This window comes from Apteryx rowi, unplaced genomic scaffold (assembly GCF_003343035.1).
Source record: "Apteryx rowi isolate R43461 unplaced genomic scaffold, aptRow1 scaffold_301, whole genome shotgun sequence".
NCBI classification, from domain to species: Eukaryota; Metazoa; Chordata; class Aves; order Apterygiformes; family Apterygidae; genus Apteryx; species Apteryx rowi.
In genome coordinates, this window is record NW_020449431.1 from 37,687 (window position 1) to 62,207 (window position 24,521).

Here is a 24,521-nt window from a genome sequence, read left to right on the forward strand (position 1 = left end):
TCTCTTAAAAGAGAATTCAAACAGATTGGGAAGAACTGATTAGAGTTCATTTCAAAGTATTATGTTTGCCAAAAATACATATATTATAAAGTTCTGAAAGTGTATTGAAATACACATTTTTTAAAGAAAACAAGAGCTCTGTTTTAAAGGGCATATTTGAAAACCATTATAAAGCAGATAGCTTATACATATACCTTAAGCACCAGCTCTCTGAAGTGTGCACATAAAGGCAAACATACAACTGAACTGAATTTTTATCCATGTCAAGTTGCAACATAACAGTTTTAAAGGAGTAAGCACGAACTTTTGCAATCCTTCTAACTGGTCTACTTAACTATAAGCAACCTTCCCCACAAACCCTCAAAAAAGCTTAAAATTTTCTAGAGTAAGAAAAAAAAAATCTGGTTTTAGTCATCTCTTATGTTAAACACACATACTTCTAATAATTACTGATAGAAGTTGAAACTCCCCCTCTCCCCCCATTATGGCGAGAGACACAAAGAGAGCATGCAGCAGTTACTTTTATGCTGTCCTATTAAATACTCTGTTGAGAAAATAAGATACACACACGTGCGCACATACAAACACAGTCATGTTCCTTCTGCCACCTGCTTGGCCAAGGCACTAATTATAATTTTTATGATAAAATCATTCTCAAAATTATGACAGCTTATTATTACATCTGTGTTTAACTAGATATCAAATGCTGATTATATGTATTTACTGCTAATAAATTTTGATACAATGGTGTTGATTGCAGGCAGAAAAGGACCACAAAGGCTTAAAGAAAAACCTTTATTCACTGTCCATTGCAGTTTTCTAATTTTAAACCAAGAAAATTGTTTATATGTTTCTCCTTTTAATCAAAGTAAAATTTTACTTAAACTAAACAGTTTACATGCAGAAGAAAAAAGGCTTAGGAATTTAAATATTTCACCTCCAGAAACAAGCTTGTCCTCTAGCCAAATAGACTTGGATGAGTTGGCCTTACCTGGAGCCATAACTTGTTATTCACTGCATCCCTCCCTGTAGCAATGCATTGAAATGTAGCATTCTGCCCTGCATTGACCTCTACATCCCCCAGCCTCAAGAAATGTGGAGATTTATCTGCAGAGGTGGAAAACAAAAATTACAAACGATGCTTATTATAAAAAAAAAGTGCCAGCAATGTTATTATCTCCCAAAAGATGTATATTATAACAACCTTTGGYTAAAAAACAGAAACAGAAGAAAGAAAATGATTTGTTTCATCTCAGTTCAGAAGGAAAAAGTGCTTCTAGTTCTTTCCCTTCTCCCCGGTATTCTACTACTTTACGTTGTACATGAGTTATTATAAAGTCTTTTACAAATCAAAGCCAAAAGGAGGAGATCAAATGCCAAAATGTCAGTAGCACATTACAAAAATTATCCCCAAGTATTTCTTTTGTATGAAATCTGTCATAGTGAGAAGAAGCCAATTAGCAGGACAGTGCTCAGGTAAAAAGGTAGATATTATCCAGATTACTTGCAACGTAACTTTGAGCTCTACTATTTTACTTAATGAAACTACTTGTGCCACCGAATAACATTTCAGTACAAATCTATTCCCTATATTGACAAAGCCCCTAGGAAAGCTCACTTGAATCACCTGAAGGATTTTTTAGATGTAAAAAAGCCAACAGACAAATTGGAGGAAAAGATATGCTACACAGCTCTCACCCATCCCTTTCTCAAAAACTGGTAGCTAAAACAATAGTAGAACTACTATTACTTGGTGCTTACAAACAAATAAACAAAAAAGAGGCAGCAATTTGGAAGGAATAGGATTTAAACATCACTAACCAGAAAAGAGTTTATCTGAATACTGTATCATGCTGATAATCTCCTGTCATGGCTGTACTCAAGTGCCTTTTGTTTTGTCACTTATTTCAAACAAAACAAAAACCAGATACTGAATCCAAGCGGAGCTTTGCTGAATACAGAGATCATATAGCCATGCTGGCTGAAATACAAAAAGGTAGGTAGGTAACTCAAACACTCCCTTAAGCCTGGGAGCCCATGAGAGCTATGCTCTTAACAGATTTGGAGGTAGAAGATAATAAAATGTGAGATTGCACTTGCAACTTTATTATTTGGCATATTTCAGCCAATTTTGTGGGTTTTGCTGTACTATGATCTTTTTGGAAAGTAATTAAATTAAAAACCATGAGGTACACTACAATAAAATTATGTTTCAGAAAGGGGACGTCTAGGGCAAAGTAAGGAAGAGTCGAATAGAACCAAATTAACAAAAAGAATGGTGATAACAAATGACTGAAGAGCACACTATTGATTTCTTCCTCACACCTTTTTATTAGTACAACATTAGAATTCATACAACTTGTGTTTGCATGTGTGTAATTCTTCCCCAGGATTAAGCAGGGAAAAACAAATATTTCCTTTTTTCTCAACTCTTCCGATCGGGTTAGAAATGTTTGTAAGCTGTACAGCCCCCCCCCCCCAAAAATAAAAAAAAAAAAAAAAAAAAAAAGCAGAAAACAACAAAAATCAACCCTTCAGTAGCTGGAAGCAATATTTTTCTTTTAACCTGTTTTGCCCATTAAAAAAAATTGAGGAAGAAAAGAGAAAAAAAGAACAAGGGCATGAAATCTAACAAACCTCCAACATGCATCTGCCAAGTAAGCTTAATGTAATCAGTGAATTACACACTACCATTAAAACCCATTTTGATTATGCACACCAACTATTTACAACTAAAAAGACTAGTGCTGAAGAAAAGCTTTACGCTTTTATATTCATGGAATACTTTATGGTAGAAAAAGATTTTACCTAGGTAAATCACTACCGCAATAGTACATTTTCCCCTGGAAGTTGCAACAGAAATATGATTGAAAGAACAAAGGACATCAGTGATCAAGTGATGAAAACGCAGCAGTCTACAGCACTATCAAATGTGTCCTGAAGAGACAGAGAAAAATGCAGCTCTTAATCATTGCTTACCACAAGGGTAACTCAGAACCTGGATGTCATCAATGGCAATGTAGCCATTTCTCCCATCTGAGACTTCAGCTTCAAATATTACCTGCCAAAATGAAAGAAAAAATGTTTACAACACTCATTTCTACAGAATTCCCACAATGGCAAGTGTGTAGATATAAGACACATTGCTTTTTCATTTAGCTGAAGTTCCTACTAGGTTTGACAACTGAATGGAATATTTATTACTTAATGTATTGTAGTTCCATACCATTCAAATACATGAATTTGGATCTGCTGCTTATGGCACACCAGAAAAGCATGTTTATTACCTCAATTAATTGCATGCTATTTTCACTCCAGTAAACATATAAACATGATTCATTTCTGAAAAATACCATTACTTGCAGATAGCTTCAACATCACAGTACACAAATGACCAACAATTTTAACAAAATTTGCATTCTTGTACAGGGCACAGAGCAGTCCACTTTCACCTGTAATCTTCTGCAGTATAATTGCAGAAAAAAACATGCAGCAGCACAGAAATAGTGCAGCACTCCGCAGTGGCAATGAAAAGAGCTGTAGCATGAGTTTTATGCAGTAGCAGTTAACTTCATTCTTTATTCTGGTAAGGCAATAGGGAAATTGCTGTGTGTGGAGCAAATGAAGAGATCGTGTTCACATCCCAACTTCTTGTCTCACTCCAGACAAGCAGAAACAAGAATTGGTTTTAGGTTGCTCTTGAGCACAGGGCTGCCCTTTGCTACAGATGTGGCAAAACAATGTCAAACTGACCAGAACAAATTTGTTGTCAAGATTCATACTGCCTTGCTACATTGAAAAAAAGTAGAGTATAGGAAGGGTAAAGGGACAGAAATCAGAAGGGAAAATAAAGCATGAATCTCTAGACTAAATGGAAGATATGAGAAAGAAAAGCACAACAGTAAAGAAGTTTGATTGAAGCAATGTGGTATAAACTTACAATAGTGATCGCCCAAAATAAATAACCATTGAGGTCTTCTGTGCAAGACAGTGAGAAAATCAGCTACACTACATGCAATCTTTTCAGTAGCTGACATCTCTCATTCTTGGGGACAATGTGAGGGAGCAGTGAAGGCAATGTACTGATAACCCATTGTACCCTGCAGGCGAGTGGGTAAAAGCCATCCCTGTTGAGGACCTTTCTCAGATCTTCTTACTAGGAGATCCACACTGCACCCACTTAGGAAGTAACGGCCATGTTGAATCCTGCACTTTCTTCTGTCTCAAGGGAGTCCTATGAGCAAGCAGCTGCCACCAGCCCCAAAGCCCTGCAGCTTCTTTTGGACCTCTGCTTCACAAAAATTACTCTCTTTAGCACGACACCTGGCGTTCACTCAACTTGCCCCTGAACCCTGCATCAGAAACACATCGATGTGCTTATGCTCCACTCACTCTATTTCCTCACCCTCACATCCCAGCCAGCCACAAAGTGCAACGCCTCTTCCCACCAAAGAGGCAAGAAACCCCCGTAGGCCTGTTTATACTCAGAGCTATTTCTTCAGTCTACCAGAACTGTAAATAAGAAAATTTGCCACAGAAAGGTGGATATGAACATGTTCAAGATGTTCAGTGTCCACTAGCTCATGCTCCTACTGTAGGAAGAGGAAGCCTGCAGGGCACATATACTTTGAGAGCACCAGGCTACAGCCCCTCTTCCAGCTTCTGCAGAACCTCTTGCTGAGGTTCTGGCTGCACTTCTCCCCACTTTTGCCATTTTATTTATACCCACCACATYTGAGTCACAGAAGCCTCTTAATTCTCTGCCTCCTCCTCCTGCCCTAGCCAACTACAGCACCAGGAGAAGGGAGGTTGATGGACAGGAATTCAGTGATGGGGGGGCATCCTACTATCATTTGCTTGTTCAATGACATCTCCAAACACAGCACTGCCGGACAGYGTCTACCAACTTCTCAGACATCTTCAGAGAGCTGACATTTGTCCCCAGTAAGGAAAATTTTAATATAAATGGATTCCATTTTTTCCTCTTTTAAATGCCTGGATCCATTCCCCCCACCCCTTTTATACTGGCTATATGGTGGGGATGACAATCAAATAACTCAGTAAGAAATAAATATTGTATTTAAGCCTGACAGACCAATTTCTTTAAATCTCCATACRATCCTATCACATACATGAATAAACTCTGAAAACTTTTTGCTTCTCAAAGTTCAATAAAGAAATGTTAAACACAGTAGATTAAATGTATATCTAGTTATGAAGAGGGTTGTTACCAATTCATTTGGTAATAACTTTGATCCAGCTCTCAGGGAACCTTAGCATCATGTAAATATGCGTCCTTCCTCTGTATATTGATAGCTTCCTACTCTGACCGGGGTGGGGGGAGGAGGAGGAGGAGGAGGAGGAGGAGAACGGACACAGTTACCTTTCTTGAGACATGGGTGGGAATATACTTGCTTTTTCTGCCTCCTCCAGATTAATTAAAGGTCCTATGTTCCAAGAAAGGTAACTTGCTCCCCATCACCACTCCTTCAAGAGTAGAAAGCTATCAAAAGAAGAAAAGTTCACTGGGAAGAATAGGGAGACTCATGAGGAGAGACCACTGAAATATGGGAAAAGGTAAGAAACCTACCGAGTGTTATAGGGAGTAATGCTTATGAAGTAAGACAAAGGAAAATAAAGTGATTACAAGGAGAGAGATATTAGAGAGCTGAGATTTCACACACMTGGTGCTGCATTCTTTTTATTAACATTCATAAGCAGTCTGAATACAGATGTGAAGCATTCATAACTACAGACACTATATAGTAAAAGGTGCAGCTAAGTTATGTGATTCTCTTCATGTTTTAATCTGATAATACCTTCCCACATTTAGAATGGGGGATAAAAAAAATAAATTGTTTATATAAATAAAGACARCAATTTAAAATGCTGAGAAGTCAGACCAGAAACTGAGGTATTTCTCTCTTTCTCACATACACACACAGTATTTGAGAAAAAATAGATGGTTCGACTACTCTTTTCACCAGAGTAAGTTTATCCTAATGGATAAATTTGGGAGTGAATCCTGCCAGTCTGAACTGCTGTTCAGTTTACAGTTCTATAAATAATGGCAAAATGCTTGTATATTAGCTGAAAAATAATTCAGATTATCACTCTAGTCAGAAAACATTAATTGCCTATGCAACTATAAATACCCTTTCTCTTATTACAAATTTAATTGTATCCTCATATAGCATATTTTGAAACATATTTGCCTCATTTAATGGATAGGATAGATTGTTTTCTGGGGATCAATCAGGCTTGTACACAGAAGACTTCTGGAAACAGTTATCCTGTCTCATTTGATACAGGAGTCAGTGCAATGAATGAGAATGGGAAATRCTGAAAAGCTCAGGTAAGCTAGATGCTACTCAGAGGAATTAGATTTGATCCCTGGATTTTCTACAGAGTTCCTATGTGATGCCTGAATAGTTCCTTACATCGACCTTTTCCAAATAAAATTGTGTGTCCTTGTTTATGAAGTGCCTGAATTCAGATGCAAACAAAAATATGTCAAAAGTCCCCATACTGGATGTGCTTTTGTGTATTTAGCAACCCGCAATGCATCTCTCATCCATATATATATTCACCCATTTTCCCCCCAAAGCCATGCAAACTTTTAGAGAACATAGTATCATTCGGGCAAATCCACAGATCTATTATTGATAGCATTAAAAGCCAAACCCATTCATCTGTTTTGTATGTGGCTTCCTTTAATGACCCAAATCAGTGACAAATTAATCCCAATCATTCTGCTATATTATTCATGACTTTGCAGACTTCTATTGTATGTTCCCAAGTTGTTTTGTTAAAGTTTGAAAAGTCCTGGATTACTTGGTCATTCTGCATATAGAAGCCACTCCCTTTCTTTGATCATCCTCCTCATCCTTCTCTGAACCTCCTCCTAGTTATACTATCCTCTCTCAAGATAATGAGAGTAGAACTGGCACACAGTAATCAAGATGGAGGTGAATCATGGATTTATACAATAGCATAATATCATTATCCAATTTATTCTGTACTCCATCCCTCACAATTCCTAACGCTTAGCTTGCTTTTTTCGATCATCACTGAGCTTTGAGCTGACGTTTTTATGAAACCTATGATCTTCCTGCTGAGTGCTAATGTTAAACTCAGAGCCCATCATTCTGTGTGCGAAATTAGGATTTTATGCAGTGTGCATTATTTTATAACTCTACATTAAAATATGCCTGCCATTTGACTATGCAATCACTCACTCTTGTATGGTTCTTCTGCAGGTCTTCACAATCAGCTACTGTCCTCGCTAGGCTAAAGCCACTTTCATTTGCAAACGAATTCACCTTCTCATTTCACCATTCTCTGCCCCCACTCTGGTCATTTATGAATATGCTGAAAACCACAAATTTTTACAGGATTCCCCTGGAGATTTCTTCTGGGCACACTGACCATTTATTCCTACCTTCTCTTTTTTCTCTTTTAAACAATTATCTGTCTATGGAAGTATCTTTCTTCTCACAGAATAGCAGCTTAGTTTCATTACAAGCTTCTGTTGAGGGATGTTGTCAAAAGCCTTTTGGAATCCAAGTTGCCTGTATCAACCAAATCACCCTTATCTATGTGCTTGCATACTCCTTTGAAAGGGCTCCAAGTCTGACACTCAGTCTGAGGTCACCTTGAATGTATGACGTGCAACATACAGCAAAGAACAGACAATTTTAGTTGTCTCAGATCAGGCAGTGCAAAATAGCACATACTTTGCTTTCACATCCCAGTTCTAAAATGCAGATGATGACAACCACTCTTCACCCAGTATTATTCCAGAAATGAACGTTTGTGAACAACTTAAATACTCAACAGTATTTGAATGCAAAAAAATATATTAATTATTGTAACAGAGACCCACAAAGGGATTTAGCTGCTAAAGTTCAATGCTTAAGAACTGCTTAAATCCCCACATTTCTATACAGGTCTAACAAGTTATCGTCTGATCTCTATAAAGACTAAGCCTGCTCTTACAGGCATGTACAAAACTACCTAAGGACTGGCCTCACCAAATTTCTTTTAGTCTTAGCAAGATCCAAAATTTAGGTACTTTCCTTATTAGCATGTTTGATCCAGTGGTCCCAAAAAAGCATTCCCAAAGCATACCTAGTGAATAAAGCAAAAAAAGATAAGTGGGGAAGAGAAACAACAGCCCTGTAGCCCAGCGCTTACAGAGCTTAACCTGGATATGGGAAGGTCAGAAAGAAGTTTTGCTCCGGTGCATATTTTACATCAAACTTCTTCATGTGCAAACAGGAGAGAATGAAAGATTCACATGAAAAATCCAACACTGGCACAACTAGGCTATGCTCCTCGGAGGCTGAGCACCTGACTTTACAGCCCTGCTCCAGCAGTCGTGAGAGCAAAGAGGAGATCCTCCATCTTTCAGAAAATACATGACCTCTGGGGCTACTCTGCATAATAGTCCAATGACCTACCTCCCTCTATTTTTGGCTCTCATACCTATTTTCTAAAAAACATTCATAGTTAATTTTCACAGCCCTAGATTCAGCAATTCAATATTCCATTTATTGCTTTATGTGATGCCTACCTAGCCTTAGAACAGAATTCTCCCTAGATTTGTAAAAGCGGTTTACCAAATATAAACCAGACACCACCATCAACACCAAGCAGGGTATTTCAGTGTGAATTCAGAGACTTTCCTTGTCCCTCTTCTGCTTGACCAGTCTGACTACTTGCAATATGGGTGAACGCCTGAACCTCCCATAGTTTTGATGAGAGTCTTCTCAGGCAATCATATTTATGAAACAAACATCCATACAATAATTAGATTACAAAAGAAATACACTGTTTCATTGACTGTTTTTTTCCTGCTAGGCTCTAATTAAAAAGAGCTGAAAAGAGATTTGAGATGGGTTTCCACAATTAGCAAAGACCTTTGTAGTTTCCACGGAGCGTTCAACATTCAACACACCTCTGTCCAGCTATAGGAGGGTTTCTACCAGCTTAATTATCTGAAATAAAATTTGTAAATGGATCAAAAACTATACAGAAACAGAAGGTATCATGTTTAGAATAGACTGTAGTACAAAAAACAACTGGTGAACCTTAACTTGAGGCCAGAATGACTTGAAACTGTGCTCTTCTCTCCTTGTTCCAGTACTCAAAATCCTGATGGTATGTATTTTGATCTATTTTTGGCAGCTCCCACACCATTTCTATTCAGCTGATGAATAAACCAAATGAAGAAGAAATGAATTTAAAAGAACCAAATGAAGCAGTGGGAGTAATATAAACTTCACCAGTTAAAAAACTCTGAAAAATCTTTCATAAGAATCTAAAATGTAAAATTTTAAGTGGTTTACTTTTTTCTACTTTATACATTTTGTTATTTTAATTTTTGTGAAAGCACAGTAGAGCAACTCCACATATACTACAACCAAAATTGGCGAAGATTAAACAATAAAGTTTTGCAGTAAAACAACCTTATGCAGATGAAAAGCCATGAACAGCAAGACCGATTATACATAAAATGATAAAACATTAACAAATCCTATTCATTGACAAGCTTTTAATTCTATCTAATGATTCTGCAGTGTTAAAGACAGTCTTAAATATTAAACAAAAATTTTAATTGCCAAGAAACTGAAAATTAATCTAAACATGAAAATAGTATCATATATTACAAGCCAAAAGCTTAATGAAAGCTAGCTGAAAACAGACAGGTGGAAGGGACATCTAGAATTTTTACCTAACATCTTAAAAATGTTGTTGACATAAAACGTATTTCCCTCCTGAAAGTTATAGATAATTTTGCTGAACTAATTTAGAAACCATGAAAACATAATKACTTCCATTTGAATGCTTAAGTAATGCTGTGAGGCAGGCTTTTCTGCTGACRGGGCCCAGGAGAATTTTCAGCACAGTAAATCAAACACTTCAGTGAAAACTTTGGAATCTAAATTCTGCTGGTTAGCTAACACCCTATTACTTCTTGTTCTCCATTAATGCATCTCCTGAGATTTAAAAACAAAGGAGTTATGGCTGTCTTCTTGTTCTCACGTTAGCAACATTACCAACAGATCTGGTCAGCAAATGTTCAGGTTCTTCAACCGTCTCAGTCATTCAAAGGGAACCTTGACCTACACACTGCCTCTCACCCCCAAAAATGTATTTAAGGCCACCAAACATTGGGAAACCTATACTCCAAGATTCATCTCAGCTCACCTTCTCTGGCCAGGAACTTCCAGAAAACATGCCCACCAGATCTGCCAGGAGATCCTGCCAGAGGATCCTGCCAGAGGTCATAAACCAGCACTGCAGGGCACCTTGAGAAGCAGAAGCCAGGGATGCTTCCAATATCAAACACACAGGGGGTCCCAAAGTGTAATCTTCAGAGAATTTACTGGTTGTAAGTAAGCTTCTCTCTCACTCACTTGTGCAGCTCATCTACTCAGTTCCAGCAATAAAACCCACACATAAGCAAGAATTGTAGGTGACCTTTAGGTGAGCTGATTTGAACAARAGGAGAGTTGATAACCATACACTACCTCCACAACTAACAAACATGCTGCAGCAAAACACATAATTATAATGGGGTATAATAAACCTTTAAAAGGGACTCTATGACAGAGTTATCTGATGCAGAAGTTAGAGATGTAACAGCGACCCTGGAGGTCCCTGTTATGAAAGTTAGGAACACTGCAAAACACTTCACATCTTTCCACTTATCTACGCTTATTTCTCCTAAGTTGCTTACGCCAAACATTTCTAGGGTCATGCCTGGAAATCATCTGGATGAAGCACCACACACAAAAGAGTTACAGCTGTTTTGGATTTTGAGCACTAGCAGTTTATCATCTTGGAATACTTACAGTCTTAAAAAAACCCACCCCGCACTTGATTGTCTGAAAAAGTCGAAGAAAAACTAAGCTTACATAGTCTGTAGACCTAAAATCTTCAATAAACTAAAACATTTGTTTAAGGGTGAGAGGTCTTAATTATTGAGATTTAAAAATAAAAATAGTACTACATGAAAAGGCAGGATACTTTGAACTTTTAGCCATGGGCAACAGAACCACTGACAGTATTGTAAATCATGACATTTAATGCCTCAAACTGGGACCACAGAAATAAAAGCCAAGAACCACAGTGAAGTACATAATACTTCACTTATTATCATGATAGATCAAAACTTTGAGAAAATACGCATCTTCCAAATAAGCTTTCCAGTAGGACAGAAGCAGTCCTTTCTGAACATGGGTAGCTACTGGAAAAAGAGGCTGTACAAGTTTGGCATGATGCCAGCGTATTTTCTAAGCCTGGAGTAGGGTACAGAGACTGGTACGTTTTGCCTTTCAGGGACCTTTGGGAACCCCGATCATGTGGGGAAAAAAAAATTGTTACTAAGCTCTTTCTCAAAGCATATATACCACCAGCCAAATAAAAGATGCATCCAAACACACTCAGTAATCAGAACCTTTATTGCTTTAAGTAGCATCTACATGATTACTGTATAGATTAATAAAATTCTCAGTTTTCCAACCACTGGATATTTTCCATATCCAATTAACAAAATGACACTATCATGGAACTAGTGTATGATGAACAGCAAAAAAAAAAAAAAAAAGCCAATAAAAAAGACTGAAGCCAACAGACAAAATTCATAGGTTCAAGTTGCATCCTGCATATCCCTGTCTAAAACAACTTTTTCTAGACCATACTGAAGGAGAAGAATAATACCTAAAATTCTTAATTTCAGAACACCAACCAATACAGTCTGAAACACTCTTGCAGAGAGTCAAGCCCATACCATGCAGTCTGTTTGCTCCCAGCTAAGATGCTGTTCAAAACCACTTTTTAAATCCACTATCCACCACTCAGACTGTTGACTGGAACGTAGCTCGCTCTCTTCTTTCTTTTCAATACTGCTTCTCTACAGCAAAACTCAAATAAATGAAAATGTGAAGCTATCATCCTTTGCCACTTCTTTGAAGAAGGTTCATATTCAGCTTGCTTGAAAACCAGCTCTACCCAAGAAGCAATTAAAGTGTAAAAACACAAAATGAAAAAATTCATTTTTGAACAAACGGTGGTTCCAATGCAAGTGGCGGGCAGCTTAATAGATGTTTAATGAATACAGAACACAAAACACTAAGGAAGGAAACTTCATATAAAAGGAAAGGCAACTAACTCGAAACAGGCTGACAGGTTTGACAGGTTATGCCTAATACTGCTATGGAGATATTCATTGAGTCAGAAACAGCCTATACTAATTCGGGAAGTAGCACTGTTTGTGTGATAAATTACCCTAGCCTGTTCTCTGCAAAATGTATTTCAAGATGCAATAACAACATTCCATACCAAAATTCTGTAGATATTGTTATTTTATTCTCTGCATTCTTGCATTAACCACAGCACATAGGTGCTGGACAACCACAGAAGATGACAAACAACTGTACAAACAAGTTATAAATATATATAAAAAGAAAAGACTTCAACTGAAGCTTTCCAAGTATATTAACTGACCTCCCTGTACACTGGAATTGCATGTCACATCTCAGATGTACACCTGGGACCAAGTTTTGACGATTCTGACAAGTACTCTCTTTTGGTTTCAGTGAGACTACTTATGTGATTGAGGAGAAAAGCCTTTAAAAAAAGGAATTCTAGATAAACGAGATGTTAAATTCACAATTCCATTGTCCTTAAAGGGAATTTTATAGATTCCATTTGAACAACTCTTTCTCTGAAAATTGTCTTCCTGTTTCTCAAAACATTAGACTAGTAAAGTTGAAATCATTTAAACTGTCACTATTACTTGGTTCTGTGCAATTTCATATGCCTTGCTTAATGAAACCAGACAAGTCMGATTAATTTCCTAATTTACTAGTTAAAGCAGAAACTTGCACTTGAGACAGTGATAGGGAAATATTTCTTTTAAAAAGTAGTTTTAAATCACAAATAGGTAGTAAAGATGGTAAAACACTGGAAGAGATGGCTGTGGAGTCTGTCAGGGAAGATCTATGAAACTAGAAAGATGAACATCTATCAGAAATGATATAGGTGTATTTTCCCTACCAAGGGCAGGACGTTATAATAACTCGGAAGGGCTATTCCAGACATATTTTTCTTAGATATTGTTAGGACTTTCAGACATGGTGTCATTAATAAGAGGATTAAATACAGAATCCTTTCAGGTTTTTCCATTTATTTGGAACAGAAAGCTATAGTTATTCACCTTATATTCTGAGTTTGCAAGAAGTATGGAACATCAAGGTGCTATTAAGTAGCTAATCAAATGAAAGGGGATCAAAGCGGAGAAGACGAGTTACTGACAGGTAAAATCAGGCACATCAGAGAAAGACAGAAGTTAAGAAAAGAAAGACACTGCAGGGTGGGGTAGGGGGGCAGGGAGGGGAGGAGAGAAGAGAACCTCCTCGGCCACCCTTAAAATCTTTATCTTGAAAATATCTGCTAAATTCTTAYTAATCCTTTTGCCTTCTACCTGCCCTCTACCGATCGATCTGCAAAGGCAACTCCTAGAACAACTAGCTTTTAAGCAAACAAAAATGAAAAAACAAACAAAGGAATAATGAATCCTTAAATTCAAGAGGAAAGGGCTCATCTTTCTTTCTGAAACAAAACCAGTTTTAATCTTAAGTGTCGAAGATTAATACTGAGCCGACATTCTTTGTTTCCTATATATGTGTCCTTCATAAGCCACTGTTTCAGTGATTTTGGCTACCAAAATGAGTAATGCTCATGATCTCTGGTACTGTGCGTGAATCATTTTCATTTTTCTCCATAGAAAGGAGAAGACAAAAATATTCACAACTATTGTATACAACTAGAAAGAATATTGTCTCTCGAAAGTCAGAAATAACTAAGCACCATTCATGCTCACATCCTTTGAACTTTTTCAGAACAACAAAGATAAAGCACCAACTTTTTTTAATTAGTTCTAAAAAACAGCTATGAAGCACCAGGCAATCACTATTCTTCAAACAGCTTAAGTTTTATAATTAACAGAACAAACATTCTACCATAGTTTCTTTTAATTTGAGACATATATTTTTAATGCTCCTATAAATTTGTTTTCTAATAGATGGGTTATTAAATGGCAGGAAAAGATTGCACAGATGAATACTAACCTTTCACCTCATAAAATTACAATTTTTATCTACAATAAGCAGATAAGGGAGAAGGACGTCCTTACTAGTAACCTTCTCAAGATAAACTTTTATCCCAAAATAAACACATTTTATAATCTCTGCTCTCAAGTTTCATCTTTCATTATTGTAAGCCACTGTAAGTTATTAAGGAATGTGCCACTGGCAATTACAGGAAAGTCAAAAGCCATATTTCAACTGCCCTTTTCCCCACCCAGCAGGGGGGGAAGGCACTGTCCCACAAGTGGATCCAGTTATGTCTATATCATAATATGCTGCACTACATTCAACACAGGGCTTTTCATTTATATGATACCAAGTCACCAGATTCAGGCTTCTGCAGTCACAGGCAATTACTATCTTGTTCAGTTCACAAATGTTCGCAGGTGATCTTTTACACTTACTGCAGGCCAGAAATAATTCCCAACATCAAAAAACAACCTTAAGAACCACAGACAAATCCAAGCCAGAAGCCAAGAGTACAATACTCCACCAGATAAGATACTGAAGGCAGTGCCAGTGTCCCTGCAAAAAATTCCCTAGTATTAGACAAAATTCTTATTAGAATGCCCATGTAAATTTATATTAGTAAAGATCCCCAAGGAATATACATTTACTTTATGCTCACACTCAAAAATATTTGTTTTCACAAATCTAAAGAGCAACTACAAAAATTAATCAAAATTCATCTCTGTGAAAAGCTACAGTTTTGATGTCCTTTATGTAGTTACAGTTTTTCTTCTGGACATCAAGTTTCACTGAATATTTAAATAAAATCACAAGGTTGAAACTGTAATGTGAAGTTCAACAAGATATATAAAACCTATTTCAACAACAAACACCACTGGAGTCAACCACAAACTAGAAACAAGTATCACTACTCTCTACATATGAGTTATCATACATTAGCTAACAGTGAAAAATTAAAAATAAAATTGTACCTCTTTTCTCAGTAGCATTATCAAGACCCTGGTTAAATCATAAAAGGTATCTTCATACATCTACTGATGTTTTCCTTAATAAATTAATTTGCATTAACACAAAGTTTAACAACKTCAGTCTAAAAAAACTCCTGTTGTTTTTTTTTTTTAACTATAACATAAAAATAGGTCTTTTAGGCAATCTTTGAGCCAGTCCCAAGAAGAAAACAATGAGTCTAATGATATCACAGTAAAACACCTCTTTATTTAGTAACTTATATATAGATGTATGCATCAACATGTTTGCATGTGCTTATACATTGAATTTGGAAGAGATATGAATCACACAGTAAATAGGGCTTTGTGTCGTGTTTACATTAATTAGGTTTATCCAGCAAATGCTGATAAACTGTCAAACTCTTAGATGCTATTTGTAGCAGTAACATTTTCAGATATTCTCTTACACATTCAGCAACAAGGAGCAAGTAATCTGGATTATATAAAAATTTCTTGTGAAGAGCTGTCAGAATAAATTTGTCTTTTATTGTTCAACTGAGTCACATGAAAATACCACATTCCTGTCTCCTCTCCCTCTCCTCTCCCTCTCCGTCCATTTCATTTCTCCACCCTTTCCACCTAACTGCTGGCTCTCCTTCCCACACTTTCTGGCAGCGTCAGATTAATAACTACTGACTGCATGTTTTTATACCTGCACCTGACCTACAGTGCTGAGTGAGCTCTTCTACTCCATAAAAAGAAAAATGTAACTCAAGGTATATCTGCACAACATTCTACCAAAATAAACATGACATTCCTAAACTAACTTTAGTGCATCCTTTATTTTAATACAGATATCCCTTAATAACTCCCCCACATCTCTTTAAATAACACTTTAACAGCTTTCCAAAGAAAGAAAGGAAAAATAAGAGAATTTCAGAAAAAAATGAGAGTACAACCTCCCCCTGATGCAAGAGGAACATACAAACTTCTCCTCTCCTTGCCCTTCCTTCCCTTCTTACAACATTTCCCTCTATCGGACATGTCTTGATAGCTTTTTGTATTCCAGCGTCTCTCATCTCCCTTTATTTCCTACCTCATCCACCTCACATAACAGAGTATGCTCAGTCCACAGATTTTAAAACAAGGCTCCCTCCAACTACAGCTCCATCTTTCTTAACTCTCATTTTCAAGCCTAACTTCAATGAAGATGCTTCTCAGTGCGAGATTTTCCACTTGCATATCCCTAGTTTGTTTTCCACTCCTTGAGTTCCAGCAAAACTACAATCACCAAATTCTATTCCCAGATGAAACTAAGAACCATTTCCATCTTCATCTGGCAAGTTGTCTTATTGTTCTCTTTTTAAAAAATGACTGCACTTGGCTTCCACAGAGCTATGTTTTTCTAGATCTTCTCTCAGGATGTCCCTTGAGGTTTTTCTTGTTCACAAATCATTGAGGCTTTGCAGAACTTTGTCATTCGCATTCCCTCCTTTCTCTCCCCCTGCCTTTTTTTTTTTTTTTTTTTTTTTTTTTTACTCCCTTCCTCCTCTTGGCAGGCACAGCCTGCTACACTACCACAAGCAAGACAAGAACATGGAAAATCTCAAGGTTAGGTCCTTTTTCCATTTTAAAATTAACCGTATGGACTAGTATGACCTCCTGAGATATTTAAGCAGGAACAAATCTTGTTATTTCCTGCCTCTAAGTATAAGCTGCAAGGCAGAGCGCAGTATTAGCAGAGCTGAAGATGCAGCACAACTTACTTTTTTAACAGCTCTGCAATTTCCTACCCCTGCTGGACCATTCTGCTATGGCAATAAGTCCCAGTGTAGAGGTGCGGAAAGTATTAGTTCTTCATCAGTACATACTGACTGAAGAGCCATTTGTGATTATCTTCAAGGAAAAAGCAGCAAACTGGTGAGAAGTGCAGAGCGATGTGCTCCATCACAGTTGGACGACAGAGCCTAGAATGCCCAATGAAACAACCAGAGTAGTTGTGTTTTATAGTGCTGGCAATGCCAGGCACTAAAACAGTCATAAAGGCATCCCAACATTTTAAGGTTGGATAAAGTATCATGGTCTCTTTTTATTTATCTTTATTTTTGTAAGAATTTTAAGCCTTTAGGACTCCCTTTGGTCACGCTGAAATTTTTTGGTCAAACTAGGTAAGAAACCTACTTATTCACAAAAAAAAAAGGCTGTTTTTTTTTCATATTTTCACACAATTTCAGGAGTTGAAAATTTAGGGGAAAAAAAGCACCAGATGACATTTAAGACAATGTCCTAAAAACTGGACACTCAAACATATTTCTACTGCTTTTTGATGTAGAAATGTAAAATAGTGGGGAAACCGCTCATGCAGTAAGCAAGTTTTTCCATCTTGGGCAGCTGAATGAAAGTGAAAGACCAGGACATGAATGAAATAAATGCAGCAATGAGGCTGGTAAACAAGAATATTGAATACATCACAAGGCAACAAAGACAGCAGAGTAAGAGGCAGTTAGCACTAATCCCAGACTTCAACTGGTTCTACTCTGCCTCATGAAACCAAACATGAAAACAGCCACCACAAAATAGGAAGGAAAAAACACACACTCATTCCCCCCAGATCACCTTCAGATAGTAAAAGGTTTTATTCAGCATCCATTAATATGACAGTCAGTACCAAGAATTTTGGGAAGATGCAAATCACAAATTTCCCTAGTTTTTTTTGTATTCGTCATGTCCTTCAGATGCTCTTCTAATATTTTGTCTCTAATTAGCTTAAAAACCAGAGATCCATATTTTTCTTAGTTGCTTCTTTGCTAGCACTTTCCCAACGAGTAATATTTTTCTAAGTTATTCTGCCCTTTTCCATTTCTTTTCCATCTACAGATATAAATTAAACTCTCTCTGCCTGACATGCACACACACACACTTCACATAAAGAGCAATTTCTACTCTCACTTGATATGAACAGGCTGCAAGGAGAAAACTTAGCATACCCGAGTGATCTCCTGAAAACAATTTGAAAACCAGGATTTCCCTTTGCTTCCAGGACTTCAGCTGTGTGTTTCAGACCCTCTCTCCTCACAGCTGCAAGTAGGTGTGAGAACAGATAAGAGACTTTTTGTTACCCAAACCTAAGCCCAAGGTTTCCAGGATTCCTGGTTACATACCCCGGCTATTTGGATTCCAAGGGTTTCAGGCAGATCTTGTCTCTTGAGGTGTTTGCACAGCACCAGAGATTTTATTTTCTCAGTGAAGTGTGACAGCCCTGTTCTTGCAATCACCATTCTGCCACAAACCACGGGCAGTAGACATACCAATTGCAAAAGCCTGATAAAAAGTCCACATATTATCGGATTTTGAAACCAGATACCAGAATACACACACACACACGCAGGCAAAACATGCGCTGTCTGATGCATTGCACTTTTTCTCAACTATCCTGAACTGAAACACCAAACACTAAATTTTGCATTTAATCACTCAGGCAGCTAAGAGTTATATTTGTGCAAATGACACGTGACAAATAACCAGAAGAATAACTAACGCTAATAAAATATTAAATAAAAGGGACTCGTGAGCTTTAAGAAAACTTGTGTGATTACATCTTCTGTCTCATGATGGTGTGATGCTCTAGAAAGCATCAGTCAGTCATCTGTCAGCTAAAGCATCAAGACTTTATTACTTCTGAAAAGCAATCTGGAACTGTAAACCTGAACAGTAGATTTAGTTCTTTGCCCAGGTTTACTTTATACCTCAGCTCCTGACATTTGAACACAGAAGCTGTACCCAGATTAAATTCTTTTAAAACAAACATCACACAAAACCTATTCTTTTTAATATATTTCCTAACATTTACTAAAACTACTTTTGCACACCTTGCTTAGAGAAATAGAAAGATGATTCAGTGATTTTTTAGTCAGCTCCTATGTTCACAGGTGCTAAAGGAAAAATGTTTCATTAACTAAGAGTAACACTTCTCCCAACGTACTATAAATATTCAAAGATTACCTTTAAAAAAACAGCATTTGCTGATAGCTATAACTTAATGATATCTCAGAGGACAGTTTCTCCTCTATATTTTGAATGTGAAATAACCAATGTGGCTTGGCAATAGATGACTTTCATTCTGATCATTGCAAGCAGTGATACGACAGGGCTAGTCAAAAGCATTTCTATTCTCCTCAGTTTCCCTCACCTACAGTGATTACCATTTAATAATGGTGAACGTGACATACTGAGTAATAGTCATTTTGTCCTTTGGCACATCCAGCTATCCTTGGCTTAAGCTTAGTCAATCCTGCGCACAAAAACAAAGCCAAACATCACGGTCCTGACAAAAGTAAGTGATGAATAAGGACAACACAAACTCAAAGAAGGAAAAACTGTGTGATCTATCTTTGTGCTGTAAACAGGGCTTTGGATGTGTAAAAATGCATGGCATTTGTAGAGCAACAAGTTCAGTGGATGTCAGAGTATCTAGGCAGCCCGGGTGCCATTCATTGTGGGCCTGCGAGATATGCAGAACGAGCCCTCACTGACAGTCTGCACTTCTCCTCCCCCCTTCCTCTTTATCTTTTATTTACTGCCACACCATAAGCAGCTGAACGCCTCAATGCTTAAATCCAGTATGCACTTCTACGGAAAATGCTTTCAGTGTGAACTCAGCAATTTGTTACGTATGTGTCTGGGTCTAAACACACCTGCAGACACGCACGCATGCACACACAGTTTTTTCCACTTACTGTCTTATTACCACCATCTCTGGCAAAATTAAAGATTTCAAGACACTGTCAGACAACTTTCAGATTCCTGTATTCACACTAAAAATGTCAGCTACACCCCATTTGAAGGTCCACAAGACAAAAGAAAGTGTATTATTTTCATTACAATTAACTGTCTGAATATAAGGATACATATTAACAGGTAGCATATAAAATTCAGTAAAGCCAAACTTATAGTGGGACATTTTAGAAAAGTCTTAGTGCAACATACAAAAAGCTTTGTATCTCATATCTAAACAAGTCTTTTCCTGAGCACCAGAAGGTAAGACTGAGGTACCTGCTTTATGCTAAATAATCATCAAGTTCCAGGGGCTTAAAACGCACTCCTACAGACTGCACAACCACGAGACATAGTAGCATCTCACTACAAATCTTTCTTCAAATACCACTCTGCCTCATCAAGTAAATATGAAAATAGATAAGCTGCACACATGTTAAAAGGCTATTTTTTATCCTTAAGAAAGAAACTGTGTATTCATCTTCAGGTACCAAATATAGTCAATTGGTGATGTAGAATATAACATAACTGTAAGGGAAATGCATAACAAATACAAAAAGTAATTACTAAACATTTTTATTTGAACGGAAAAAAACAGGACTATGGTTAAAGGGAATGCTCCTGGCACAGTATGCTTGCTTCCACATGGTTTTTTCTTCAGCAGGGCACTGTGTATCTGAACAATTAAATTATTATAGCATCTCATGCTTTCACCAGTTTACAGAGATCTGATGCAAACTATTACTCTCACTAGCATGCTAAAACAGCTCACTGACGCTGAAGATACTTTGTAGTCCAGTGTATCCTCAAACATTCACTCTTCAATATCCATATATCAAAACTATTAAATAGAGGATACTTCTATGTAGGATCATTCAATTTTTATTTAGTTTCAACCCCCTTATACTCAGTGAGCAGAGGACAAGTTAATCAATTCGCCTAATAGAAAAACTACTCAGCTTTAAAAACAAAAACAAAAAAATAGTATTTTTTTTTAATTTTCCAGCAGTGCTTTTATTGAAAAAGACAATGAGAGGCCTAGATCAAAATTGTCAGTGCTGTAACAGGTCTTAAAATTGGTGCAGTGTTAAACCAAGCTCACAGCAGTTTGCTGAAATTAAGTTTCTTTGTGAATATGGCCTGAAGAAAATGCAAATAGAGAAGAAAAGGCATATTGCCCCACAGAGATTTCCATGTCATCTCCAAAAACTAACCAATGAAGAGTGTATTCCACCACTAAAATGTGAACAACAGTATTACTCATATTTTAGATAAAAGTAGATATACAAACACATGATATGCCTTATACATGTAAAGTCAAGAAAAAAAACATTTTAATTGCCCTGTTTATGACAAGGACTACCATCACAGATTAGTATATGTAATCCTATGTCTAAACTAAACTAAACAACAGTAGCGATACATTTACAGTGTTATTTCTAAAATTTAAACCGGATCTAAAGACACTTTAAAACAAACAATTTTTATACTGAACTCAGAAGAATTTGCACAGCTATTGATTTGATGTCTCTTTTGACTTAGCTGCCCTTTTGACTAGTAAGACCAAAGCCTGTGGAAAATAAACACCTAGGCCATTAACAAATAGTTTCAGCAATAAAATGAGGTCAGGTCACTTGACAGTTAGGCATCACCAACAAACCAAAGGGTAGTGTCCTTTTTGTAGGTTAGTGGCCAAATCAGTTGCATTAAGTCACTTCATAAGACAGACATTTCATAACAAAAGAAAAGCATCCATTACATTTAAGATGATGTCTTTGAGTCTAATTATTCTCATTTCAAATCAAGTCAAGCTGCACATGAAGAAAGATGCACAAGACTTTTTTTTTTTAATTAAAAAAAAATTACTTCCCAAAACTATGGTGGGCTTTTAACTTTTTTTTTCCAAGTTTCCCCAGCCTCCTACTCTCTGCCTCTCTTCCCATTTCTGCAAAGGGTAAAGTATCTTTTGCCGTTCTCTGAAAAGATCTTCAAGGATAGTAATTTGATTCCTCCCATTTAAAGTGCTCTACTTCATTCCTGAAGAACCATGAAGACTTGTACACAGGGCTACTGATAGATTTTTAAACAGATGTGGGAAGCTTCTTACATAAGAGAGTATCTTCATTTGCAAAGCAGTACGGTAAAAAGAATGAGAGAAGCTCAAAGTGTCTCACAGCTGGCACCAAGTCTGGAATGGCAGCTTAAATTACTAAAGCCAAAATTAATCAATATACTTAAATCACATGCTTCTCTGAAAACACCTGTTTTAATATCCCTTAAATTCACTGAGGCTGGAGCCTGTGTTTAGAAGTTAAGCACCTGGAACATTTTGCTGAAAAGGAGCTTAAAATCCTGCTTAACTATTATGCCCTGTTTTCTCCTTGGTAGGCAGGGTGTGAGGAAGACTAGAAATTCATCATTTCTAAGTGGTCATCTCTACCAGCACAGCATACACTTTGTCTGGTCTAACCAGAAGACCAATTTACCTTTATAAAGTCACTTTACAAAGTTACATGTTGCATGTTGCTAAATAATCCACTTCACTGTTTACCAGGCAACTTTCTAAATGAAATTACATTTCACTAAGTGACTTCAACAAATCCAGCAATTAAATACATGTCCAAGAACAAAGCACTCAATCCACTTCTAAAAGATAAAATAAAAAGTGAGCAAAAACAGAAGCTACGCACAGACTAAGTCTGAATAGCAGGCAYGTACTTCTTGGCGATCTACCTGTGCTGTTACTAAAAGCATTTTGCCAAGCATAACAAATTCATAGCGCTACAGCAAAATCTCGAAGGATTTAAGCAAGTTTTCTCCTCCCTGCACATAGTTGGTTGCCCATCACCTGTTGATGGGACACAAGGACGATCACATTCTCTCTTGCATTTCTGCCTCAGGGATGCACAGCTCGCTCAGCACCTCCATTTACAGGCAAATCTTGTGACCTCTCCCCCTTGTCCTGCGTAGATTTTGCAGCCATCACTGGTTGTTTTCTAGTCCTGCCTTCCTGAACTACATGCTTTTGTACATACAGGGCCTCTTACTTATCTTTTCTACTTTTTCTGATTTTGAGTCTATTTTCCATGGTCACATTTGCCAAACTTGGCAATGCTTCATAAGACAGGTCTGAACTGTAACCTCCTCAGCAGGACAGTGAGCGATTTGCCAGGCTGAAGGCTGGCGACACGGTCTGTACACTGCTGCACTCAGACTGGGCATGATTCGCTATAGGAGCAGATCTGCTGCTTTTCCCACAGCCAGGGCAAATGTACATGGTTTGTACTTGGAAGCAGCAGATTCATTATATTCTGGACCACAAAGCCTTCTTTGCACCTTTACTAATCCTTGCTCACTCCACATCTGAATTATAAGTTAAATAAAGTCTGTTCCATCTCCTCAACTATTTCACCTGCAAGTCAGAAAGAAAGTGAGAGCATTTAATATGCTTATTACACAAACCTACTATCTCACGCATATATTAATTACTAGGAATGCGTTTAAATTTTGTTGACAAACAAGATGAGTTCTGAAAAAAAGAGTTCAGGGTGTTTCAAAAACAAGCATTACATTTCAGTCACGGAAATGCATTTTCTTAGCCTAGGTCTAGCACATTTTGCCAACTTGAAATAAACGTACTGAACTTGGCTGTGACACTAACCGAAGTTAATACTGAATTTTAAAAACCCTCTTACATACAGGAGGGGAAAAAAAATAAAACAGAGATAAAGAAGCAGCAATCAGATGGTGTTACTACAGGAGCAAACAAAGTGCTTAATTTGTGCCATTTAATAATGAAAACCGAACTGCCATAGTTAATGAGTTTGGGATATTCAATTGCTATGAGTAAAATTGTGCAATCTGAAAAGATTCACAAAACCTTACTGCCTCCTATGTAATAGTCACTGCAAAGGTAAGTATTAAAAAAACAACTAGAAACAATGAGAAATGAGTTGATGTGAAGTCATTCAGAAGCACAGCCCAAGTAATTTCTTTACAGAAATTCACATTTGCTGCACCAGTCAAGATATGTTACCAAAAGTATGCAATTATTCTTTAAAATAGAGAGTCCTTCTATCTTAAAAAATCCACAAGGCTTGTTTTTAAGACTGTAATTATTTTCTCAGTTAACATGTACCCATAAGTGATCTAGCTTTTGCAGTGCTATAAATATACGTTATGTATATGCAGTGCCATAAATATACATTAATAACCCCATTATTAGTCATGTGACTGAAGTCTGGTTTGCTGTTGGTTTTGTTCTTGTTGGTTTTAAACCTCAAATGCATGTTCTTAAAGGATAGTTAGTGATCTACCTGGGGTACCACCTACCGAGAATTAATTCTCCTTATCTACAAAAGTCAAATGTGTAATCTTCAGAACATACCGCAAGCAAACAGATTAGCATTTAGTTTACTGGCATTGCTTTGTTTGCTTCAGTCTTTACTCAGTAGTATCAGGCTGCTCACATCTCTGTAATGCTTCTTTGATTCACTGTCATTTACATTATGTATTTCCACTTTGTAAATAAGCTGCTCTGCTATACAACACACCTGCTACAAATCAATAAAATATAAATCTATTTTATACAAATCAAAGAGCCATCGCATGTCAATGACTGCAAAGAAAACTGCCTTTTCCAGCTTGCAGCCCACCCATGAAGATCACAAACTGT

The 24,521-nt window shown here is 37.1% G+C and overlaps 1 protein-coding gene across 1 annotated transcript in view; it reads right to left on the reverse strand.

Annotated features, from left to right (window-relative positions):
- LOC112968127 (receptor-type tyrosine-protein phosphatase kappa-like) overlaps positions 1–24,521 on the reverse strand; it is a gene marked incomplete at its 3' end in the record, with an annotated part of 131,617 nt that overhangs the window by 13,077 nt on the left and 94,019 nt on the right. The window contains exons 4-5 of the mRNA XM_026070005.1: positions 2,980–3,061; positions 992–1,107 (exon numbers count right to left, since the gene is read on the reverse strand). Coding sequence (XP_025925790.1) covers positions 992–1,107; positions 2,980–3,061 — 198 coding nt within the window. The remainder of the gene's footprint in view (positions 1–991; positions 1,108–2,979; positions 3,062–24,521) is intronic.